The sequence below is a fragment of the Tupaia chinensis genome, unplaced genomic scaffold (genome assembly GCF_000334495.1).
Source record: "Tupaia chinensis unplaced genomic scaffold, TupChi_1.0 Scaffold143624_1, whole genome shotgun sequence".
Lineage (NCBI taxonomy): Eukaryota > Metazoa > Chordata > Mammalia > Scandentia > Tupaiidae > Tupaia > Tupaia belangeri.
In genome coordinates this window covers 81,673-104,371 of record NW_006203472.1, presented here as the reverse complement: position 1 = coordinate 104,371, position 22,699 = coordinate 81,673, and the positions used below count along the sequence as shown (strand labels likewise).

Below are 22,699 nucleotides of genomic sequence, written 5' to 3'. Positions count from 1 at the left end.
AAAGTACATAAAAAACAAAAGACAACCAAATGTTTTCTAATGTTGACTAAAGATAGCAACTCCAAATTCCAAGAAATAAACCCAAAGCGCAGTGGGTATAAAGAAAACTACACCTGTGTACAAGATAGTCAAACTGCTAAAAAGTTAAAAGAAAATATTTAAAGCATCCAGGGAAAAAAGATACAGCATAGAGAAAGCAAATTATAAAATAGTAGATATAAATCCATCATATCAAAATTTACACTAAATGTAAATAAACTAAACATTCTAATTAAAAAGTAGAGATTTTCAGATAAAACCTAAAAGACTTAATCATGTTACTTAGAAGAGACACATGGTAAATATAAAGACACAGATAATGTTGAAAGTGAAAGTAAGGAAAAATGCACATTGCTATCATAATAAAGCTAGAGTGGTTATTTAATACCAGACAAAGTAGACTTCAAGACAGGAAGAACAAAGATGAAAAGGGACATTTCATAATTTCATAAAAAAGTCAATTCATTAAGAAAGTATGATGGGACCAGCAGGCAGCATGGTGGCTAAGGCACTGGATTCCCATATGGCTAACCATGGTTTGAGTTCCAGACCTGGTGGCTTGAAAATTATGCTGGGCATGTTTGTGCTCATGCCAAAAGCCCTAGAGGAGAATGGAGGAGAAAATATTACGGTGTGACCATTCCCCTGCAGGTGGAGTTGCAGGGGTGATTTCTCACTTTCCCTCTATCTGTCTCTCTCTGTCTCCCTCCAGCGAGCACACGTTTTATGGCAAAAACCAAACCAAACAAACAAACAAGCATGATAATGTTAAGTATGCCTAACAAAAAAGCTTTGAATTACACAGAACAAAAATTCCCAAGACATAAAGAGAAACAGACACATCCACGAAATTTGGAGATTTTTAACTCCTTTTTTTAAGTAATTGATAGAGCAAGTAAACAAAACTAAGGAAGGTTGTAGAATCCAAAGATATCAACTAACTTGATCTAATCACCATTTATAGAACACTATCTAGCTGTAGAATATCCCAGTCTTTAAAAATCCGCATGGATTATTCACCAAGATAGAATGACAGAGCGCTATAAAACAGATCTCAACAAACTTCTAAGCACTGAAAAAAATTGAAGTATGTTCTCTCACTAAAATAGAAATTAGTAAAAAATGAGTAATGATAATATATTTTTAAAAAATCCTATAAAAACTCACATAATTGAAAATCAAGCAGCAAAATGAGTTCTAAATAGCCTGTGGAACAAAGGAGTTAATTCACTATCAGAATTGCAACTACCTTCTCATTAGAACTAAGAGTAGTCAGAAGATGACAGAAAGGCACCCTTATAGTGTTAAAAGGAAAACAAATTTCAGTGTTGAAATTTGGGTTCGTAAGCTGGAATGAATAACACTAGAAATGGTAAATATGAGGTTAAATATAACTACAAATTTTAATTTTCTTACTTTTTCTTTACAATTGTTTTCCCCCCACAGCTTGTGCTTGCTGGAGAGAAACAGAGAGAGAAAGAGTGAGGGAAAGTGAGAAATCACCCCCCAAGGGGGGATGGCCATGCTGCAATCCCTTCTTCACTCTCTTGTGATTTTGGGCATGCTAGTAGGCATGCCCAGTGTGCTTTTTCAAGTCACTGAGTCTGGGAATTGAACTATGGTCCAGTACGTAGGAATCCAGTGCCTTAACCACTATGCCACCTGCTGACCCCCAAATTTTCTTACTTTTTTATGATAGAGAATGTGTGTGCACCTCTTTGCGTGCATACAATAGAAAGAGAACCAGAGAGAGAGGGGCACCCTTGACAGCGTCTCAGGCTGTAATCCTCATGCCCCAGCCCTCCAGCCCTGCAGGACCATGGGCGCTTGTGCGCCTGCCCAGGATGTTTTCAGGCCCACCCAGGGATCCAAACTCGTGGTCAGCCATGTGACCTCCAGCCTTACAGGGCGCTCACGTTGCTGCTTTGCCACAGCCGCCTGGCTTCTTACTTTCTTTAAATAACTATTCACTGTTTAAAGGAAACAAATCTACTCATGGGTGTTTGTGACACGTGTAGTTGTTTAATGTAGAACACCAAATAACATGAAGGATGGAGAAAAAAGGAAATTGGATTGTTTCAAGGCTCATGTTTAATGTAAAGTGATATATATTAATTCAAAATAGATTCCACTAGGTAAAGAATGACTAAGTTTCTGAGAAACCGTCAAGGTACAAAGGCATATAGCCAGAAAGCAAATGTAAGTGCTGAATATTGAAAAATATGTTATTGACTGTAAGAAGTGTTGGCAAGGATGTGGAGCAGCTGGATGAGTACGATCATTTTGGAAAACTGCCTGAAGGTTTGTTATAAAATTAGCATATGTTTGAGGGCCAGCAGATGGTGTAGTGGTTAAGGCACTGGATTGCCGCATGGCTGACCACAGTTCAAGTCCTGGATCTGGCGGCTTGCTTTTGCATTTTCCTTCTCTTTCTCTCTCTGGTGAGCATGTGTGACCTGTAGCAAAATTTAAAAAAAGTTATTATTTTTTCAGATAACAATTATCTTTTATTTTGTTTTATTATTACTATTTTGAGAGATTATTTTTGCTATAGGGTGCATGTGCTCACTGGAGAGACACAGAGACAGAGAGACAGAAAGCGAGAAATCACCCCCCCAGAGGGGATGGCCATGCTGCAATCCCTTCTCCTCCATTCTCCTCTCTGGACCTTGGGCACGCACGCACACGCACCTGGCGTGGGTTTTAAGTCACCGGGTCTGGGACGCAAACTGCGGTCGACTACGTGGGAGTCCAGCGACATAGCCATTATCGTTCCCTCCTCTCGGGATCTTGGTTCACGCACACACACACACCCGCCCGGCATGAGTTTTAAGCTGCCAGATCTGGAACTCGAATTGCGGTCGACTGCCTGGGAGTCCAGCAATGTAACCATCGCACCATCTGCTGGTCTCCTTATGATGATTTTTATACATTTGATTGCTATACATCATTTGGCTTGTAAAGAGAGTTTACCCAACATGAAATACACCTCAGGCCAGTCCAGTTGAGGATACTATACATGTTATCGTCAACAGGTAATAAGCCATTACTGTGTCCCGCAAATGTCTTGCCTCTCTATTTTTTCCCCCTAATTTCCTTTCTATACTCTTCCCTTCTCCCATCCTCCTTCCACATTGTCTCCAGTGTCTATAACAATTTTCAATGCTTTTATGTCCTCCAGTCTTCCAGTCTCTACCACAGAGTGCGGACAGTTGGTATATGTTAAGTGGAGACATGTCCACTTACGTCCATCCATACCCCAAATAATCCTCATCAGTAGAAAGTAAACACGCAGCAACCTAGGTGAATCTCCAGAGAGTTGCGCTGAGTGAAAATAAGTCATCCTCCAAAAGTTACGTACGCTGATTCCATTTTTATAACATTCTTGAAAGGACAAATTTATAGCAACGGAAAACAGGTGTGTGGTTGTCAGGTGAGGGTGATGGTGTGGGCAGGAAGGACGTGGATGTGTTGTGAAGGGGCGGCAGGGGGATCCTGGTGCGATGGGAGCTCGGTGTCTTCTCTGCATCAATGTCCGTATTCCGATATTATCCTGTAGTTTTGCAAGATGTTGTTATAGGGGTGGAGGGTACATGAAGTACTTCTGAATTACTTCTTACAACTTCGTGTGAATCTATAATGATCTTGAAATAAAAAGCTTAATAAAAAAACATAAAAATATGTTAAGCTGTCTTTTCACAAAATAGTGCTGAAACAGTTGGACGTCCACATGTAAAAAGGGAAGCTCAATCCATGCCTCACGCCTTTCCCACAAAGTAACTCAATATCCAAAGGACCTAAGTATACAACCTAAAACTATAAAACTCCTAGAAGAAATTGTGAGAAGTTGGGGTAACATTGTGCTAGGCAAGGATTTCTTAGATACGTAACCTAAAGCAGGATTCATAAAAGGATTGATAAATTGGCCTCATCACTGTTAAAGATATTTTGCTCTTTGAAAGATCCTGTGTTGGGACCAGCAGATGGTGTAATGATTACATTGCTGGACTCCCATATAGTCAACCGTGGTTCAAGTCCCAGATCTGGTGACTTAAAACTCATGTCAGATGTGTGCGTATATGCATGCCCAAAAATCCCAAGAGGAAAATGGAGGACAAGGAATTGTGGCATGGCCATTTCCCCGGGGTGGGGGGCTGATTTCTTGCTTTCTGTTTCTCTTTTTCTCCAGCGAGCTCATGCATCCTCTAGCAAAAATCTCCCTAAAAAAGAAAGAAAAGAAAAGAAAGAAAAGAAAAAAATAAAGATCTTGTGAAGAGAATAAAAAGACTAGCCTTAGACTGGGAGAAAATATTTGCAAATCTGATAAATAAGTTGTATCCAGAACACATACAGATTTTTCAAAAGTCAATAATAAGGGGGAACCAGCAGTTAGTGTAATGGCTATGTCGCTGGACTCCCACGTAGTCGACTGTGGTTTGTGTCCCGAACCCAGTGACTTAGAACTCACGCCAGGCGCGTGTGCGTGCGTGCCCAAGATCCCGAGAGGAGAATGTGGCGTGACCATCCCCTCTGGGGGGTGATTTCTCGCTTTCTGTCTCTATGTCTCTCTCTGTCTGGCGAGCGCACACGCCCTATAGTGAAAACCTCTCAAAAAAAAAAAAAGTCAATAATAAGGAAGCAAAGGATTTAATTTAAAAACAGGGGAAAGTCCTGAAAGACACTGTGACAAGGAAGGCATAGAGGTGGTTGTTGGCAAACAGGGACGTGGAAACAGGCCAGCACCAAGAGCCATTAGAGAACTCCAGTCAAGCCCCAGCGAGGTCCCGCTACACATCTGGGATGGCTAAGATGAAAACCCGGGTAATACCAACGCCAGTGAGGATGCAGACGACAGGAACTCAGCTACATCGCTGGTGGGACAGCACGACGGCTGTGCTGGGAAACCGTGCGACATTCTCTCAGAAAGGGGACGTAGGCTTCCAAGGTGACCGGCAATATCAGCTCTGGGCATTTACCTGAGTGGAATGACAACTTGGGTTCACACAAAAACCTGTACGCGCGTGCTAATAGTAATTTTACTCATAATCACTACAAACAGAAGCAATTCAGAAGTCCTCCCTCGGAGAATGGGCGAGTCGGGCTGGCCCAGTAACGCGGTGCTTGGATCCCACATGGCTGGCTGCAGTGTGAGTGAATCCGGCCCTGACAGCTTGAGGAAGGCGCTGAGTGTGTGCCTGAAATCCCATTCGGAAGGACGGGTGGAGGAAAAAGGACTGTGGCCATGCCCCGCAGGGAGTGCTTCCCCCCTCTCTCTCGCATGCTTTCTGGCAGTGGGAGAGAGAGAGAGAGAGAGAACAAATAAACTATGGAGCGTCCACAGAAAAGAATTCTACACAGCAAGAAAGACGAAAGCACCGCGTGGGTGAGCCGACAATGCATTACGCCCAGGTTACATGCAGACTCCACGTATCCGACGGTCTAGAAAAGGCAGACCCGTCCAGATGGCCAGGGACTGGGGCTGGCAGCAGGTCCCCTACGGAAGGCAGGGACACCTTCCTGTGGCGGGGGAGCTATTGCAGCTTGAGCGTGTTTACGTGACAATGTGCATTTACCAGGACGCACAGAACTGTACACAAGCACTAGTGCATTTTGCCGTATGTAAATCAGACCGCAATAAAAAATGAAAATTCTCTGTAAGGAAACAGCACAGAGAAATCAAGAAAGAGTCAGTTACAGCGTCTTCTCCCATGACAGGCAAGATGGGTGGGTACGAAGACACAGAAAGACAAGACTTTAATTTTGTGATGAGTAAGGTTTATTTATGCACATATTCCAAACTTTGTCCCCTGAGACAGATGATATTTCTCCATTTTTAGGCACCCACAGAATAGTCACAACAATGAATCTTACGTTCTGCCCAGCGGGAACTGCAACTGCTTCCACAGGCAAGACATTCACAAGCCGTGGTGTCTCACAAAAACGCAGAGGAAAATTGTTAACAACGATTGGGACAAAATACGATAGCACAGTGGGCCAGAAGTTTGGCCCAGCTTCTCCCTTCTCCTCCGGCTCTCTGCCACCCCCATGGTCTGTGAAAGGGGCGGCCGGGACTTCTTGGAAACGTAATCTTCATGCACTGTGTATTAGGACCCAAGACCCTGTAAGATATTTCTGCACGGGTGTTTCCCACTGAGATTTCCTGTGAGGGAGGCTACTTGTCTGAGCTGCTGTCGGGCATCGAGCTGTGGGACCTGGGACATGTGGTTACCAGTGGTCACCCCTGACTCTTCTGTCCTTACTGCTGCTGCGACAACCTTAGGGGCTTAAAGCCAAGTGAATTTACACCATGCAGCTCAGAAGGCCAGGCGTCTCAGCTGAGGTCGCAGGGCCGTGCTTCATCTCAAGGCCTTGGGGGAGAGTCTGTTTCCTTGTCCTTTCCAGCCTCCAGAGGCTGCTGCCTCACTCGGCTCGTGGTCCGTCCTCTACCTTCACAGCCCGTGGGCGGCATCTTCTTTCCTTACTCGGCCCTCAGTGTCTGGCATCTGTCTCTGACCCCGCTCTCCTCTTCTGTAAGAACCCACCTCGAGGTCGTCACTTTATCTGCAAAGTCCCTTTTGCCCTGTAAAGTAGCAGTCATGAGTTCCAGGGACTGTGACGTGGACGTTATGATGGGGGCCGCTATTCAGGCATCATGATGCTGTCAATGTGTGGAAAACACTGTGTTTCTGAATGCTAGCGGCAGGGCACCGGAAGACAGCATTGAGAGAACTCGAGATACCGAGGGGTTCCTTCAATGAAATGAACACGAGACCACTATGCTGAGAACTGTAAGGGCTGCAGAAAGAAAACGAAGTCGAGCAGGAGAAGGGGGCAGATACATCATGTCAATGGATTAGGAGACCTGAATGCACATGGCCACGCGGGAGACCTAGAACAGCCATGACAGTCGTGATGAAGAATAAAGTTTGAAGCCACCTTTCAAACACTTGGAATGAAGCTCTGTAATCAAGACAGTGTGGTACTGACACACGGACAGACACAGAGGTCAGCGAGACAGAGCCGGGAGCCAGAGACGGCATACACACTGTCGCTTGGCCATGAAAACCAGCGGTGCCAGGGCAAAGGCAGTCCCAGCTGCCCACTTCACAGACTGAGAATGGGAGGGAGGGAGAGGGAGAGGCTGGGCCCACAACGGAGCATTAACCGGACCGGCCCTCTGGCTGACTGTGCTATTTTGTTTTGTTCAAATTTTCGTTAACAAATTTCTTTTGTTTGTTTGTTTGCTATAGAACGTGCACACTCATGAGAGAGGGAAGGGGAGAAATCACCCCGAGGGGGATGGCGACACCGCAATTCCTTCTCTTCCATTCTTCTCTTGGGACTTCGGGTGTGCATGCACCCAAATCCAGTGCGACTTTCAAGTCCCCAGGTCCAGGACTGGAACTGCGGAGTCCACCGTGTGGGATTCAGCACCTCAACCTCCCTGCCCCCCGCTGGCCCCACTCAGAGACGGTGGCTTATATCATTTTTTTCCATGAAATTGGTTGCATTTTCCCTTTGAGCATAATGTAAGATTAACTTTTGTGACTATTTTATCATCTGTATTGGGGAACAAAGTGTGGAATATGTCCATGAATACATTTTATTCATTACATCATTCAGATCTTGTCTATGTCTGTGTATTCATCCGTCTTGATGGCTCTGAAGTGAAACGAGTATACTTGGACCCTTACTTCATACCATACAAAAAATCCATCTGCGTTGAGGGGTCACATCCTAAGCATGAAATGTGAAACAATAGACTTTCTAGAAGAAAACGTGGGAATGCTCACTCGTGCCCTGGCTGGGTTTCTGCAGGGAGCCCCCACCAACAAGAATACCCTTGCCAGATGCGATCCCTTGAACTTAGACCTCCACAACTGAGGTTTAAATAAACTTCTATCTGTTATTTAAAAAGAGGAAGGAGGAGGAGGAGGAAAGAAGAGGGAAGTGTCCGAGTATGTCTACATGGCCTTGACGTAGGCAGAGCTTCGGGTAAAGATGACTTATACAATAGAGTGCAAGAACACCAACTGTGAAAAAAATGGATAAGTTGGCCTCCATTAAAATTGGAACTTCATTAAAAGACTATAAAAAACACAGTCAGCTCTCTGTGTCTGCGGGTTTGGCATGTGTGAATTCAGCCAGCTGCAGATTGAAAAGAATTGGGAAAAAATCAGTCGTGTCTGTATTGAACGTGGACTTTTTTCCTGTCATTATTCCCTAAATAGCACAGTATAACGGTTTACATAGCATTTTCATTGTATGTGGTGTCCAGAGATGAGTTACCGTGTGCAGGAGGGTGTGCAAATATCCCATTTACACAAGAAGCACGAGCACCCACACTCTCGTCCCCACAGAAGGAGGTACCAAGACCTGGGACCAATACCTGCAGATACCAGGGATGGTGGGTTACACAGCACACGCCTCTCACGAAGCACTAGTATCGAGTATATATAGAGAATCCCTTCACATCAATAAGAAAAAGGAAAACACCCCAATCTTAGAAAATGAGCAGAGGACTTGCATAGGTACTGACCTCCCTGTGCTCGCACTTCGGACCAGCTCTGCAGTGCGGGAATCCCCTTTCTCATCTGTGCCTCGTCCCGCCGTGCATTCATACTCGCTGCATGGAGCCTTCGCAGGCATGCGAGACTGTATGTTTCATTTATAAATGTGCACTTTCTTACGCACCTGTAGTAGTACTCAGAATAAATAAAAGCGATTATGCAGACTTATGCACTGGGTCATTTGGAAAGTCGCGATGCATTTTTGCATAGAAAATCACTCCAGGTATGTGTGTCTGTGTGCCCAAGATCCTGGGAAGAGAATGGAGAAGAAAGGATTGTAGCATGGTCATCCCCACTGGGGGGTGATTTCTCATTTTCCAGGGATGGTGGGTTACACAGCACACGCCTCTCACGAAGCACTAGTATCGAGTATATATAGAGAATCCCTTCACATCAATAAGAAAAAGGAAAACACCCCAATCTTAGAAAATGAGCAGAGGACTTGCATAGGTACTGACCTCCCTGTGCTCGCACTTCGGACCAGCTCTGCAGTGCGGGAATCCCCTTTCTCATCTGTGCCTCGTCCCGCCGTGCATTCATACTCGCTGCATGGAGCCTTCGCAGGCATGCGAGACTGTATGTTTCATTTATAAATGTGCACTTTCTTACGCACCTGTAGTAGTACTCAGAATAAATAAAAGCGATTATGCAGACTTATGCACTGGGTCATTTGGAAAGTCGCGATGCATTTTTGCATAGAAAATCACTCCAGGTATGTGTGTCTGTGTGCCCAAGATCCTGGGAAGAGAATGGAGAAGAAAGGATTGTAGCATGGTCATCCCCACTGGGGGGTGATTTCTCATTTTCCCTCTCACTGTCTCTGTCTCTGTCTCTCCACCACCCCCCCACAAGCACACGCGTCCTAAAGCAAAAACCACTTAAATAAAACAAAACAAAACAAATCAGAAAAACATGGCATGACTTCCCTGACGATCTAAGATGGTGCTGTGATCTAGTACATGCTTTTTGCATGGATAGAATGGCATTGTTCTAGTGTGGCATCGCACGGCGTGACACACCCACACCACCAGACACTGGCCTTGAACCTCCTCGCTTACCGGCCACTTTGCTTAACAGCTTCACAATGAGAATGGAGCTTGGTCGTTAAGCGCGAGGGAGCCTGTACTTCATGGCAGTGACTCCAGATGGCCAGAAAGCAAGTGGAGGGTGTTCCGCCTCACCAGCTGGCAGGGAGTAATTGCCAACTGTACCACTGTGGGGTGCATCTCGCCTCCATGAAAATGGCCCTAGTGGAAGAGGTATCAAGAACACATGCCCCTGGTCTTCTCCGTAGGATGGCTCCCGCTGACCGGAGCCATAGGGTGCTGGCGTCAAGGCTGAGACCTGAGTGCATCTGGCAGGTGGATGGGCAGGTTGGCCTCCCAGGCAAGCCTGGCCAGTTGTCCCAGTGGTGCTGTTGGTGGCTGGCCCCAGCCCGCCCGAAGGTTGCTTAGCAGGGCTGCTTTCCCAGCTTGTGAAGGCTCCACGTTCCAAATCGGGGACCGGGAGGTGCAGGGGGGAGGAGGGGGGCACTGCAGGGCACCCTGAGCGTGCCCAGGGAGGGCTGGGTAGAGCCCGAGGCACGCTGCTCCTACCCCCACTCCCTCCATTTTAAGGGCCGTGCTCTTCTGTATTATTATCATTTATGCACTCACTTGCTAAACATCATTTAGGTTGTAGAGAGAGTTTACTCAACAGGAAATACGCCTCAGGCCAGTCCAGTTGAGAACACACGTTATCATCAACGGGTAATAAACCATTTCTTACCACACATAACTTTTCTCTCTTTTTTCCTCCCTAATTTCCTTGCCTACACCCAATCGCTCTGCTCTTCTAAAGAGACAGTCCTGGCCAGGGAAAGGCTACCGCTCCCTCTAGTCTTTCTCTCTTCTGGTCCAGGACGGGCTTGGTCTGTGTCCGAGGCGGTGGGTCCCACCCCTGAGCATGGCTCTGTCCTGGCTCTGTGTAGGGCCTTTCTGGGGATCCATGACCCTCTCCTCCCTCCCAAGTCAGACTGAGCTGGGCTGGACCAGACAAGGGGTGGCTTCTGGGGCTGTGGGAGGAACCATGCCTGGGCCTTTGGAGACCTGGCAGGTCTGCCGCCCGAGCACACATGGTCTCCCGGACAAGTGACTGCAAGAGAGGGCTGGTCCTGCAGGACTTCCTATCGCCCGGTCAGCTCACAGCCCGGCCCCAGCCCCTGGGGACCCTGTGGGCCTTCTGAGGATTTGGGAGGATTCAGTGCATCTGGCTGGCAGGGTAAGGGTGACCAGCAGTGCCAGTCCTAGGAAGCATTTGTGAGGATGTGGACCTTTCTTTCCTTTCCTTTTTTTTTCTTCAAAAGAGTGCATTTTTGTTCTTTGTTTGCTCTAAGAAATTTGATCAAGTTGTGAATTAATGTCTGGACATGACTATGTACACCCAGGCAGGTCTTCCCTCGCGGGGCTCTGGCCCAGGGCACTGCGAACCACGTCCACTGCCAGTCAGGTTTGGGCTGCAGCGATGTCCCCAGTGCTCCGTCCTAGGGTGCCCTTTTCCCCACTGCACCTGGCACGAGAGCCCACCAGTCCTGTCTCCTGAGCCCGGGGCTGGCCGCCCCCAACCGCAGGACGCAGGGTGGGCTCTAGGCCACCTGGCCCTGGCAGGCCGGTGCTGAGTGGTGGCAATGGACAGGCTGCCCTGACTTCTTCTGGAAGCTGAAGCTCGTACTTCTGTTCAGTTTTCTGTGTTTTTGAGCAAAATACTCAGCCCGGGCAGTGCTGGCTGGCGATTGCAGAATGAAGTTAACCTTGGGCACAATCTCGTCGACGGTAGCAGCAGATTTGAAGTAGAGGGGTTCGCAGTGCTGATTACTTAGATCCGTGCCTCTGAATACTGCGTGACTGGGGTGTCCTTCAGCAAGGCCATAGAGCAGCTCAGAATCGACTGGGCTGGGTTTCTGCTTAGTCCAAGACGGTGCTGGCTTTCCGACTTGGAGCAGGCTCTCCCTCTACTTTGTCTCTGGAGAGACCTAACTGCGCATCGGTGGTGACGCGCGGCCCGTGGATCAGGCTGACTTTGAAGGACTTGTACTGGTGACTGCTAAGCATACCCTGGACGGTCGCCATGTCTGTTTGCGAATCCTCCTCAAAAACCCCGCCTGGCCTTGAGCTGTTCTCACGGACCAGGCAGAACTCGCGGGCGCTCTGGCTCTTCAAAGTGCTCCCCAGGTCGGCAGCGAGATCGGGCTCGCACTGGGGGCCTGAAATGTCCGGGATCCTCTTCTTCACTTCCCTGCCTTTAGCAAGATTTCTTTCACGCTGACCTCTGTGTTGTCCACCTGAAGAAGGACGACTCCATGAGCAGCATTTATTCCAACAGAGAGCGACGCTCCGGATGTCAGGCCAGGAGGTGAATACCTTTCAACCAGGGCCAAGTACTGAAGCCAAAGGTAGGAACGGGCTCATCGGAAACAGCGGGGACGTCCGTGTCCACCTCCCCGTCTCAGCAGCCCCTAGGCACCGGCGTCGCCGACTTCGGCTCAGTCCCTCGCTGGCATGCTGCCCACGGATGCCCAGTTAGGCCCTGCGCCCTGGCGCTGGCCGTCCTGACCGTGGTCGCTGGCTCGTGTGCGGCAGGAGGCAGACGCCGATCTTGGTTGCGGTTGCGCCCACGTGACCCTTGCCGGCAGGTTTAGAATCCTCGCCGAGGGGGTCATTCGGCTGCAGGGGGCACGGCTCCAGGCGCACAGATAATGTGGACCGCGGAGGCTTCTCTCGAAGGGACTGTTTTCAGACAGTGACTTCAGCTCCTGGGCTGATTGCTTGGGATTTCTTCCTCTCCGCGGAATATTTTGCATTAGATCTGGCCTGGTCTCTCTTTGCAGTTGCTCTCACCTTTGAGGTGTCTGAGCGTCTTCTCGTGCCGAAGTCCCACCCTGAGGTAACCCTGGCCGCCTGGGCAGGTACGGGGCCGAGCCTTACCTTGCGACCCTCAACTCCTGACCCACTGTCTCCGGGTGTCGGAGGAGGCTGAATCTCTCTAGGTCAGCATGATGACAATGAGAGCCACCTGGCACATCCCCGGGTCACCACTGGTCACATGGGACTGTCCAACAGGAGCTAGAGTGATGGCTGGATTGCCCGAGAAGGCCATCTGCTCTGTGGGCCAGTGTCCTTAAAAGGCTGTTTTCTCCTCTTCACATCGTTCCACGCGCTCACCCACCTGAGGCTGTGGCCACGCTAGAGCTGGGTTGGCCCCGGGGCATGTTCCTGGGGGGAGGGCCGGGCGGCCCCTGCCCTGACCTCTGCACTCTCAGTATCCCCAGGGACTGATGCTCCTCCCGGCTGCTCAGCTGCCGCCCCCTGGGCTTGTCCTCATGCCCCTGTTGCTCACTACCACCCACTGAGCAGGAGCCCAGTGCCCTGAGACGCACCACGACCCAGACTGGAACTTTCCGTCTTAAAGCTGTGTGGTCCTGGGCAGAGACTGACAGGCACTGCGGGTGCAGTAGAAGTCCTGGGGGAGAAGGTGCTGCGGCCGGACCCAGCGGGGACCCGCCAGGTCTGCAGACAGGACGGCTGCTGGCCGCGAACTACGGCTGGGAAGCCCTGAGTCAGCCGGCGCGCCTCCTTCCCAGAGGAGCCTGTGCTCATGGGGCCTCTGCCCACAGCCCACGGGAAAGTCGGGGACAAGGATGGGGCACAGATGGCGGGGGGCGTGGGGACAGGGCTGGGGATGGAGGTGGAGGAGGCGCTCTGGGTGGGGTTGGGTGTGGTGGATAGAGGCCCGGGCTGAGCTGCAGTGGAGAGCGAGGTGCTGCTTGACTGCTGGCCACGAGTGGGCTGCGGGTGATGTCCTGTTCGTGCAGGGATTCCTCCTCCGTGGGGAAGCAGGCTGGGGCCGTGCAGAGCGGTCCTTAGTGCCTGCTTGGCGAAGCTCCTCAGCTCGTGTGGCATAGCGTGCTGTCCTGTGGGCCTGCTGCACGCCCGGCCGCATGGGCAGGGCCTCCTGGCCTGGGCCCTGGACCACCTCCACGGTGTCTGCAGTGAGGGGGCTGTCCTAGCAGGGCCTCCCCGGGGTCCCTGTGTTCCAGGGACTTCAGCCCCAGCTCAAGACTCAGATGGAGCATCTGGCCTGAGGAGTACCAGGGCCTCCTGCTGTGCCCACAGCTCCCCGGGACTTTCCTGCTCAACATCCTGGTGTAGGCCAGTGATCCAGGCTCTCCAGGGAGGACACGCGGGTCTCCAAGGTGTCCCCTGCACATACCCTAACCCTACATGGCAGGTAAGGGCAGTCGCTGAGGCTGTGGAGGCCCAGGAGAGACAGCCAGAGGGCTGCTTCCAGCGCTGTGGGGTGGGTTCCCTGAGCCCAGCACAGCAGCATGAACCAGAGCTGCTGAGGGTGGAAGTGGCTGTGTGCGCGTGTCAGGGAGTTGTTACATGAGTATGTTTGCATGTTGGTGAGTGTGTGTATTTGGATACTGCTCCCATGTTTCAGATTTTTATTTTATTTTATTTTAATGATTTTTATGTATTTTTTGACAGTCTTGGTGTGTTGACATCCTCTCATCAGCCTCCAAGCAGCTAGGAGCACGGTGCACACCCCCGTGCTGTGTGGCCCCAGATAGCCAGGCCTGACCCAGGGTTGGTCTTCCTTGGGAGCTGGCCCCAGCCCGGCTTCCCCCAGCCCAGCTCCCCTCACGCGCTACTCTTGTGAACGTCCTTGCAGACTTGTGTCCAATAAATGAGTATGTCCGATTTTTAACAGGTGTTTTCTCAAGGTGGTAGAGCAACTTTAATCTTTCCCAGTTTTTTAAACTGTGGTGAAATATACATAAAACTTACCATTTAAAACACATTTTCTATAGGGCATGTGTGCTTGCCAGAGACAGAGAGAGGAAAACGAGAAAGCACTCCCCCTCCCCGCCATGGGGGATGGCCATGCCACAATCCCTTCTTCTTCATTGTCCTCTTGGGATTTTGGGCACACACACATATGCGCCTGCTGTTTTTCAAGCCACCAGGTCCAGGACTCAAACCAGTAGTCGGTCATGTGGGATCCAGCTACCTTAACCACCATGCCACCTGTTGGTCCCCATCTTAACATCTTACCCTTTTATTTCTTCTTCTTCTTGCTCTCTCTCTCTCTTTTAGGTTTTTTGGGTAGAGTGTATGCTTGTCCAAGAGAGAGAGAGAGAGAGAGAGAGAAGGAAAGTGAAAATCACCCTCCCTCCCAGTGGGAGTGGCTACACCACAATCCTTTCTCCATCCTGCTCTTGGGACTTGGGGCACACACGCACATGCGCCTGGTGTGGTTTTTAAGCCACTGGGTCCGGGATTGAACTGTAGTTGGCCATATAGGAGTCCACACACCCCCTACTGATCCCCCTCTTCATCTTTAAGTGTTCGGTTCAGTGGCGCTAAATCCATTCATGCCTTGCCATCGTCAGCACCACCATCTCCAGAACTCTTCATCTTCCCAAACTGAAACTTGGGTGGCCTTAAACGCCAACTCCCCACCCCTGCCCTCAGCCCCGGCAGCCCGGCCACTTTCTGTTCTGTGAACCGACTTCTCTAGGGACCTCACCTAAGTGGAGTCAGGGCGACTGGCTTATTCCACGTCCTCAGGGTTCGCCCATGTTGCAGCCCGCATCCCGATCCCCTTCTGTCGTGAGGCTGGGTGACGTTCCACTGCACGGTCAGCCCCTGCTGTTTACCCAGCCGTCCTCCCACCTTTCGGCTACTGCGGACACGCTGTGGTGGACACGGGTGTACAGTGTCCGTGTGACCCCTGCTTTCCAGTCTCATGCGCGCACGTGTGGGCGTGGCCGTTTACTTTTTGTGAGTGTGGGTTTATTTGGAGGACGCCACCTTTAGGATGCCCGACACTGTTTGACAGTTACTCCTCGTCTGCACTGCTGCCCCTCTGCTATCTCGGGGCCAGAGGTGCTGACCTGTACCCTGCTCCCTGATCAGTTCTGGTCCTCCGGGAGGCTCAGTACATTCCGAACCCTGCCTCTTTTCTTCCCTGAGCTGGCCTAGATGGTGGCTTTAAGGGTGAGAAGCTGGCTGGTCGTAAGCCGGGGCGGAGATGGTGCTGTGGGTGGTGGTACCTGGGAGACAGCACCTACAAGGTCCCAACTGTCAGGAGCCCTCAGGCCATCAAGGTCAGGGACAGGCATGACGAAGGAAACTGGCCAGGAGATGGCCTCAGGCGGGGGGAGGGTTTGGAGTCTGCGACCTTGTCCCCACACGTCCCACTCCAAAATTACTCATGGGTGCTTGTGAGTTGGGGTCACTTTGAAGGTTCCTGGGGCTTGGGAGGTGGGGGGGTGACAGGCGTGCCAGAGGATGAAGGGCGGTGTGGGGAGACTGAGGGGCTGGAGGAGGGGGTGAGGACGTGGGCCACGGGGCTGTGTAGGACCCAGGACCCCGGGGGGACGCTGGGCAGACCGGAAGTGTGTGAGCTGGGCCACTGGAGGCTGGCGGGCTCTCCGCACTAGCCCATGGTCCTCTGGCCAGAGCCTTGGCTCTTGGGGGGCCGGGGCTCAGCAGCCAGGCCAGATCTTGGGAGGCATTTTGTTTGCTCAGTGATTCAGAGAAAATAAATAAATGCCCGAAGCCACCAAATCAGTGCAGCCCCGCCGTAAAATCAAATTTGCTCTGCTCCCTTCCTCCTCGGCGCTCGTGCTTGGGCTCAGCCCTGCCCACGGCGAGAGCAGGTGGGGTCTCTGCTCCCTCGCGGCACACGCAGGCTGACCCCACCCTCCAGCCGTGGCTCTCCCTTTTGCCCCTCAAGAAAAGCAGGTGGAAATTTAAGATGCCTTCATCCTTGTCACGGAAGTTCCTGGCGGGTAAAACTCCATCACTGAAGCCTGCCCTTTCTGTCAACAGCCTGGAGATTCCTGTAAGTGTCAGGATTTCCCACCCTCAGCCGGCACCTCCCCTTCGACCTGGAGCCTGTTTCCTCTTCGCAGTTCTGAGGACTTCTGTTTGTCTGTTCATTAATTCATGCTCCAGTTTCCACATGGAGGCGAATTAGGAGGGTGACGTGGCGGGTGGACTTCCTAGCTCTGCAACGTCCCCAGACCCTCAAATTCAGGGTGGCCAGTTTCGTGGGTGGACGTGGCGGGTGCGATCCCAGCCCCCCAGTCCTGGACCCTCAGGCACCTCAGCCAGATGTGCCTGCAGGGTAGGGGTGCCCAGCCACTGGGGGTCAGAGAGGTGCCGAGGCCAGGTTGGATGGAGGGTGCTGTGAAATGTGATACGATGTGCACAGTTGTCGAGGTGACGGGGTGCTGTTGCGCTCTGTTCTGTGGATGAGGCTGCGAGAGCTTTTAGAGGCCCTCAACTTGCCCAAGACTCCCAGGGAGTGTTGGTGGGGATTCCTGTGAGGGCTGGGCCAGCTGACACCGGGCATTTCCCGGGGACCAAATGCAGCTCAGAGGACCCTGTGCTGACTCGACGCCTCTTGTCTGGGGAGCGGCAGTGTCTGGGGTCCAAGACCACATTGCACGGAGAAGTACCTGCAGCACAGAGACAGCTGTGTTAGACTCAGGGCCACACAGTCGAGATGCTGCCTCCTCACCCAGAGGAGGAGATTGACAGCAGCAGGAGCCCAGTGGGCCCCTCACGGGAAGTGCGAGGGCGTGCAAAGCTGCCACCCCAGCCTCGCCAGGCCAGAGCTCCCAGCCCTCTAGCCCCGGGCAGCCTCCTGCAGAGGGAGGGTGAGGTCTCGAAAGCATGGCCTCCTTAGACCCTGCTGGCCTGGCCTGGGCTGACCCCACACCTCTGCGGTCACCTTCTGGGAGCTCAGACACTGGAATGGCAGTGTCAAGTGGGGGTGGGGGACCCCCGCCCTGGGCTGGAGATGTGGAAACCAGGGCCCCCCGCAGTGCTCGCCTTGGCCAGTAGCAGCTGGGCCGGGGTCAGCCTAGGCCATGGCGGGACCAGGCTGGCGGGAGGAGGCCCACTTGTCCTGGCAGCCCACAGGCTGCTTCCGTTAGCCATGGGAGCAGGGGGGCAGAGTGTGTGGAACAGCCCCCGGCTCTGCCCTAGATGAGAGACCCCCTACAGGAGCTGGGGCTGACTGTATTCGGGTCACATGTCTGAGACTTGTCCACACCACCTCCCAGGAGGGAGCAGTGCTCATGGAGGGGGAGCTGGCCGGGCTCCCTGGTCACCCCAGGCCGCAGCCCCAGCTCTTTGGGCTCCAGCCATCCACACTGGACTCTTTCTTGCCCCACGGTGGGGCCCAATCCCAACCGGATCCCGGGCTGGCCCGTGTTAATCTCTGCCTGAGTCAGCGCAGGCATGCTGGCCACGAAAGATAGGCACTATCTGTCTCAAATCGGTGGGACCGGAGGTAGGCCGGTGGCCTGACGACAGCAGTGACAGTGATGTTCTGGGCCATGGCCAAGGCCTCCACCCTGTTCCCTGTTGCTCCACATTCTTCCGTCTCCATGGCAATGCCGGGACACATCCCATCGGGGCCATAACCCCGGCCCTTTCTCCAGTCAGATCCTGTCTGGCTGGACTCTAGTAACCCAGTAGCTTATCCGCCTCCGGGGAGGGCGGGGTGCTGACCATGGCCCAGGCCTGGAGCCGTATGGCCTCTGGGCCCGAAGGGGGAGTGAGGGCTTCTGGGATGGCTATCCTGGCCATACCCACTGCGCCCCTGTGCATAGCATCCCTGCAGTGTGTCCTCCAGATAAGTGAGCTTCCACCCACTGGCACGTGCCCTTCTTCCTGCAAGGACTTTCAGATGAGGAAACAAGGGGCTGTGGCTGTCCTAAGCCACTTTCCTTCCCTGCGCCACCTCTCAATGAGCATGGCGCGTCCACGTGAGCAGGAGGGTAGAGCTCTGCCTGGTGGGGGTCATTGTACTCTCAGATGTTGGGGTGGGGTGTATTGGAAGGGATGGCCCACTTCTCAGACCACCGATCCCACGTGCTCTTGATGACCCCACCTGGAGCCCAGTTGTCTGGCCAGAGGATGTGGCATAGCCACGCCCACTGTGGATGCCCTGGAGGCAGGAAGACTGGGACCCCTGCAGCTTGAGCTGGAGGACTGTGCCTCCACTCCTGATGGGCTTGGGGTGGTCCCAGGGAAAGAAGGACCCTGGTTCCACCAGCCTCATGCCTATCCTGGTTGTTGGTCTCCAGAGACAACTCAGACCCTGCAAGGCTGGGTTTGCTCTGTCCCAGGAGGCTAAGGCAGCTCAGAGCCAACAGCCTGGCCTGGACCCCAGCAGGCAGCTGGAGAGGTTTAACTTTGTGTGCAGGATGGCTGACGCTGAGGGTGGGAGACTACGTGGTGCCCCTCAGGGGAGGTGGGAGCCTTAGGCCTCAGGGATCATCCTGGGGAGGTGGGACAGCACCCCAGCCTTGTCTCTGCACCCCACTGTAGCAGTAACTTCAGCCCCCAGGCAGCCCAAGGTGATGACCCCGGTTCCCTGAGAGGTTCATGGGGTGGCTTTGGGATCTTCGCTGGCCACCATGGACTCAAAAACAAGGCCAGGCAGGTTTTCCAGAAAGTTCCAGGCTTGAGTCGCCCTGCTTGGAGCTGTAGTGCCAGGCCTGGCCTCCAGAGGCACCTGGCCTGGGTTGGCATTCACAGGACCAGGCGGTTGGCCTGGCGGCCCACGTCCTGGAATGGGCCCAAAGAGGAAGCCCGGTGCAGCGAGGCAGCACGGATGTCCACAGGGGTCACGGTGCCAGCTGGACCCCAGCCCGGCAGCGTCCGAGGGGCGTGTGTGGGAAGGAGCAAGTTCTGGGTGGCGGGAGCTCGGCCCCAGCCTTGCACACACAGGGCGTGCCCTCTGAGGCCCTGCTGGTGACTCAACCCGGTCAGGGGTCGAGAGGTGGACGGAGACGGCTACTCAGGCCTGTGCCCTTGTGCTGGGGGAGGGGTGCTGACTGACCATCCAGGCTTTCTGAGGGTGTGAGGAGGGCAGCTCATGGTCACTCACATCCACCCCTGCCTGGGTCTCCTTCACCTCTGCAGACCCTGTGGCTTCCCAGCAGCCCTGGGGCCCAGTGGACCACTGCACTAACCGCAAAAGCCCCACAGCCCTTCCAGAGTGAGCCCTGCCCACTCAGCCTGGGAAGGCCTGACGTCCTTGAGCGGGTCAGGACCCGCCTCTGCCCTCAGCCCCGCTGGGTGACCTGGTGTCCAATCCTGAGGCCTAGCCAGAGGCCAGACACCTGAAGCACCACACCCGCCTCATCAGCACCCGCTTACTGTCTTATGTGGCCACTCTCTCGTCCTCTCACTCACTCACTCAGGCCCTCACTCGCTCAGTCACTCACTGGTTTTTTTTTTTTTTTTTTTTGAGGTTTTCGCTATAGGGCGCGTGCGCTCGCCAGACAGACAGAAACAGAGAGACAGAAAGCGAGAAATCACCCACAGGAGGGATGGCCACACCATAATCCCTTCTCCTCCATTCTCCTCTCGGGATCTTGGGCACACACGCACATGCGCCCGGCATGAGTTTAAGCCACCGGGTCTGGGATGCGAACCGCGGTCGACTGCGCGGGAGTCCAGGGACATAGCCATTACGCTAACTGCTGGTTCCCAACTTTTTTTTTTCTTTTTAAGAAGTACTCGTTTTATTTGATTTATTCATTCATTATTATTCAAATTGACCAGAGAAACATAGAGGCAGAAAGAGAGAGAGTGAGAAAGCAAGCCACCAGGTCTGGGTCTTGAAACCACAGTCAGTCATGTGGGAGTCCAGCGCCTTAACCACCACGACACCTGCCAGTCCAGTCACACTCTGTCTTAAGAGATCACTCACTCACTCCTTCACTCACTCATTCATAAATTCCTTCTCTCATTCATAAATTCACTCACTCACTCACTCAGTCGCTCGCTCCTTCGGTTGCTCTCTCCCTCATTTACTCATTTATAAATTCATTTCATCACACACTCCTGCGCGCGCTCCTTCACTCACTCTCTTATACGGTAACTCATTCATAAGCTCAGTTGTTCATTTACTCACTGTCACTCACGCGCCCACTTACACATTCTCTCATCCGTCACCTACTCACTCACAATCCACTCATTCATTCTTCATTCACTCTTCCCTTCTCCGTCCTCCACTACCCCGTACTACTGTGGCATGTGAGGTGCGGGGCTCTCCTACGTGCTGGGCTAAGATAGGGTGGGTGGGAGCAGTGTGGAGATGGAGGACTGAGTGACCACAGGGGCTTGGAGTGGGCCCCGAGACAGCCGAAGCAAATACTCTGAACAGCTCTGTGGCTCCAGCTGAGCAGGCCCCAGCCCAGACTCTCCCCCCCTTTTTTGTTTTTTTTTTTTGAGAGGTTTTCGCTATAGAGCGCGTGCACTCGCCAGACAGAGAGAGAGAGACAGAGAGACAGAAAGCGAGAAATCACTCCCCAGGGGGGATGGTCACGCCGCAATCCCTTCTCCTCCATTCTCCTCTCGGGATCTTGGGCACGCACGCACATGCGCCTGGCGTGAGTTTTAAGCCACCGGGTCCGGGACGCGAACCATGGTCGACTACATGGGAGTCCAGCGACATAGCCATTACGCTAACTGCTGGTCCCATAGACTCTCCCCTTCTTACTACCTCCTTGGATGGGGCCTCCTGGTAGGGCCCACCTTGAGGAGAATGGAGCTGCTGACCCTGGCCTTGGGAGGGAGAGTCCAGACCCAGGATCCTAATGACCTGGCCGAGGCCTGATGCCACAAAGCACGGTTAGGCATGTGTTCCCCAAACAAGGACACTTCTCGGCTGGAGCCCTCCTGGGCAAAGACTTGGAGCTTTTCTGGGTTGGGGCCAGTCAGCAGCTCTCCAGCCCCTGAAGGCCAGAAGCCCACAAGTGATTAAAAGTGACCCTCAGCAGCCCCCTTCCTCCGGGGCCAGGAGCCTGAAGCACAGCTTTAGGCCTGCAAGGCTGGGCTTGCTCTGTCGCAGCAGGGACGAGGCAGCTCAGTGCCGACAGCCTTGCCTGGGCCCCCAGCAGGCAGCCGGAAAGGTGCGCGTGCAGGATGGGCTGGGGCTGAGGGTGGGACACGGGGTGGCTCTGGGCTGGGGCCGTACTGGGGTGGGGCCCTGTCACACCTCGCTGGGGGCTGCTGTCTGCCAAGCCCCTCTCAAGTGGGGGTGAGGCTGGCTGGCCAGGCCAGGCCTGTGGCAGCCGCGGGGTTGGAGTTGGGGATACCGTGGCCTCTCTGGGCACCAGGAGTTCACAGGTAAATGCCATAGGGTAGACTGGGGACACAGGAGGAGGAAGCCTGCAGGCCAGGACTTGGGGGAGCCCCCAGGGAACTGGCCCGCCCCACTGACACGCCTATCTCTGGCAGCCTGCAGTGAGCACCCACTGTTTGCAGGGGTGAGGGGGAGCCACTGGCCCCGCCCCACCCACCCACGTGAAGTCACTGGGGCTGGAGCCAGCGCTGGGGCTATAAAAGGTTCGTGCCGACTTGGGTCCCTCCTCAGAGGCCTCCTGGAGACTGCTCCCCATGCTCCGCGCCATGGGTGTCAGCCTGAGGAAGCTGGCCCCACTGTGGGCCCTGGCTCTGGCCCTGGCCTGTGCCCAGCACACAGGTAAGACTCGAGCCGTCCTTTTTCCCAGGCCAGTGCTGCCTATGGCCTATAGCTTTGGCCACTCTCCTGAGTCCAGGGGCCCCTGGTCCCAGGTGGGCAGGGCAGCTCGAAGCGTGTCCACGGGAGTCTCCCAGTGACAGTCAGGCTTGCTCTCCTGCCACCTGAAAACGGTTTCCAGCTCAGTCTGCAGGGCTCTCTCAGGAAAGCCAAGTCCTCTGGGCATCCTTGGAGCCAACACAACCTGTCCTTCCGTCTCTACTGTCCCTGCCTCCCAAGGCACTGCTCCCATTCCTGGCCCTCCGATGCCCCAGCCAGAGCCCCACCTTGTACAAACTGCGAACTGCCCTCAGAGACCTCCCTGCACAGGAGCCTTACAGGGTCTTCCCTCCACACCCCGGTACGGAGACCAGGGCTGGCCCACGGTAGACGCTCAGCATGAAGGAGTGAGCCATCCCTGCAGGCACCCGATCATGGCAGGGGATCTCACTCCATGCCAAGGGCTCGCTGGGGCCCAGCGGAGGATGCTTTCAGCAGGG

At 53.3% G+C, this 22,699-nt stretch overlaps 1 protein-coding gene and 1 pseudogene across 1 annotated transcript in view; one reads left to right on the top strand and one right to left on the bottom strand.

Annotated features, from left to right (window-relative positions):
- Positions 1 to 11,232: 11,232 nt before the first annotated feature.
- Positions 11,233 to 12,743, bottom strand: LOC102469978 (target of rapamycin complex 2 subunit MAPKAP1-like; annotated as a pseudogene).
- A 9,347-nt stretch (positions 12,744 to 22,090) lies between these two features.
- MUC5AC (mucin 5AC, oligomeric mucus/gel-forming) overlaps positions 22,091 to 22,699 on the top strand; it is a 40,425-nt gene continuing 39,816 nt past the window's right edge. Inside the window, 1 exon segment of the mRNA XM_027766681.1 lies at positions 22,091 to 22,163. Coding sequence (XP_027622482.1) covers positions 22,091 to 22,163 — 73 coding nt within the window.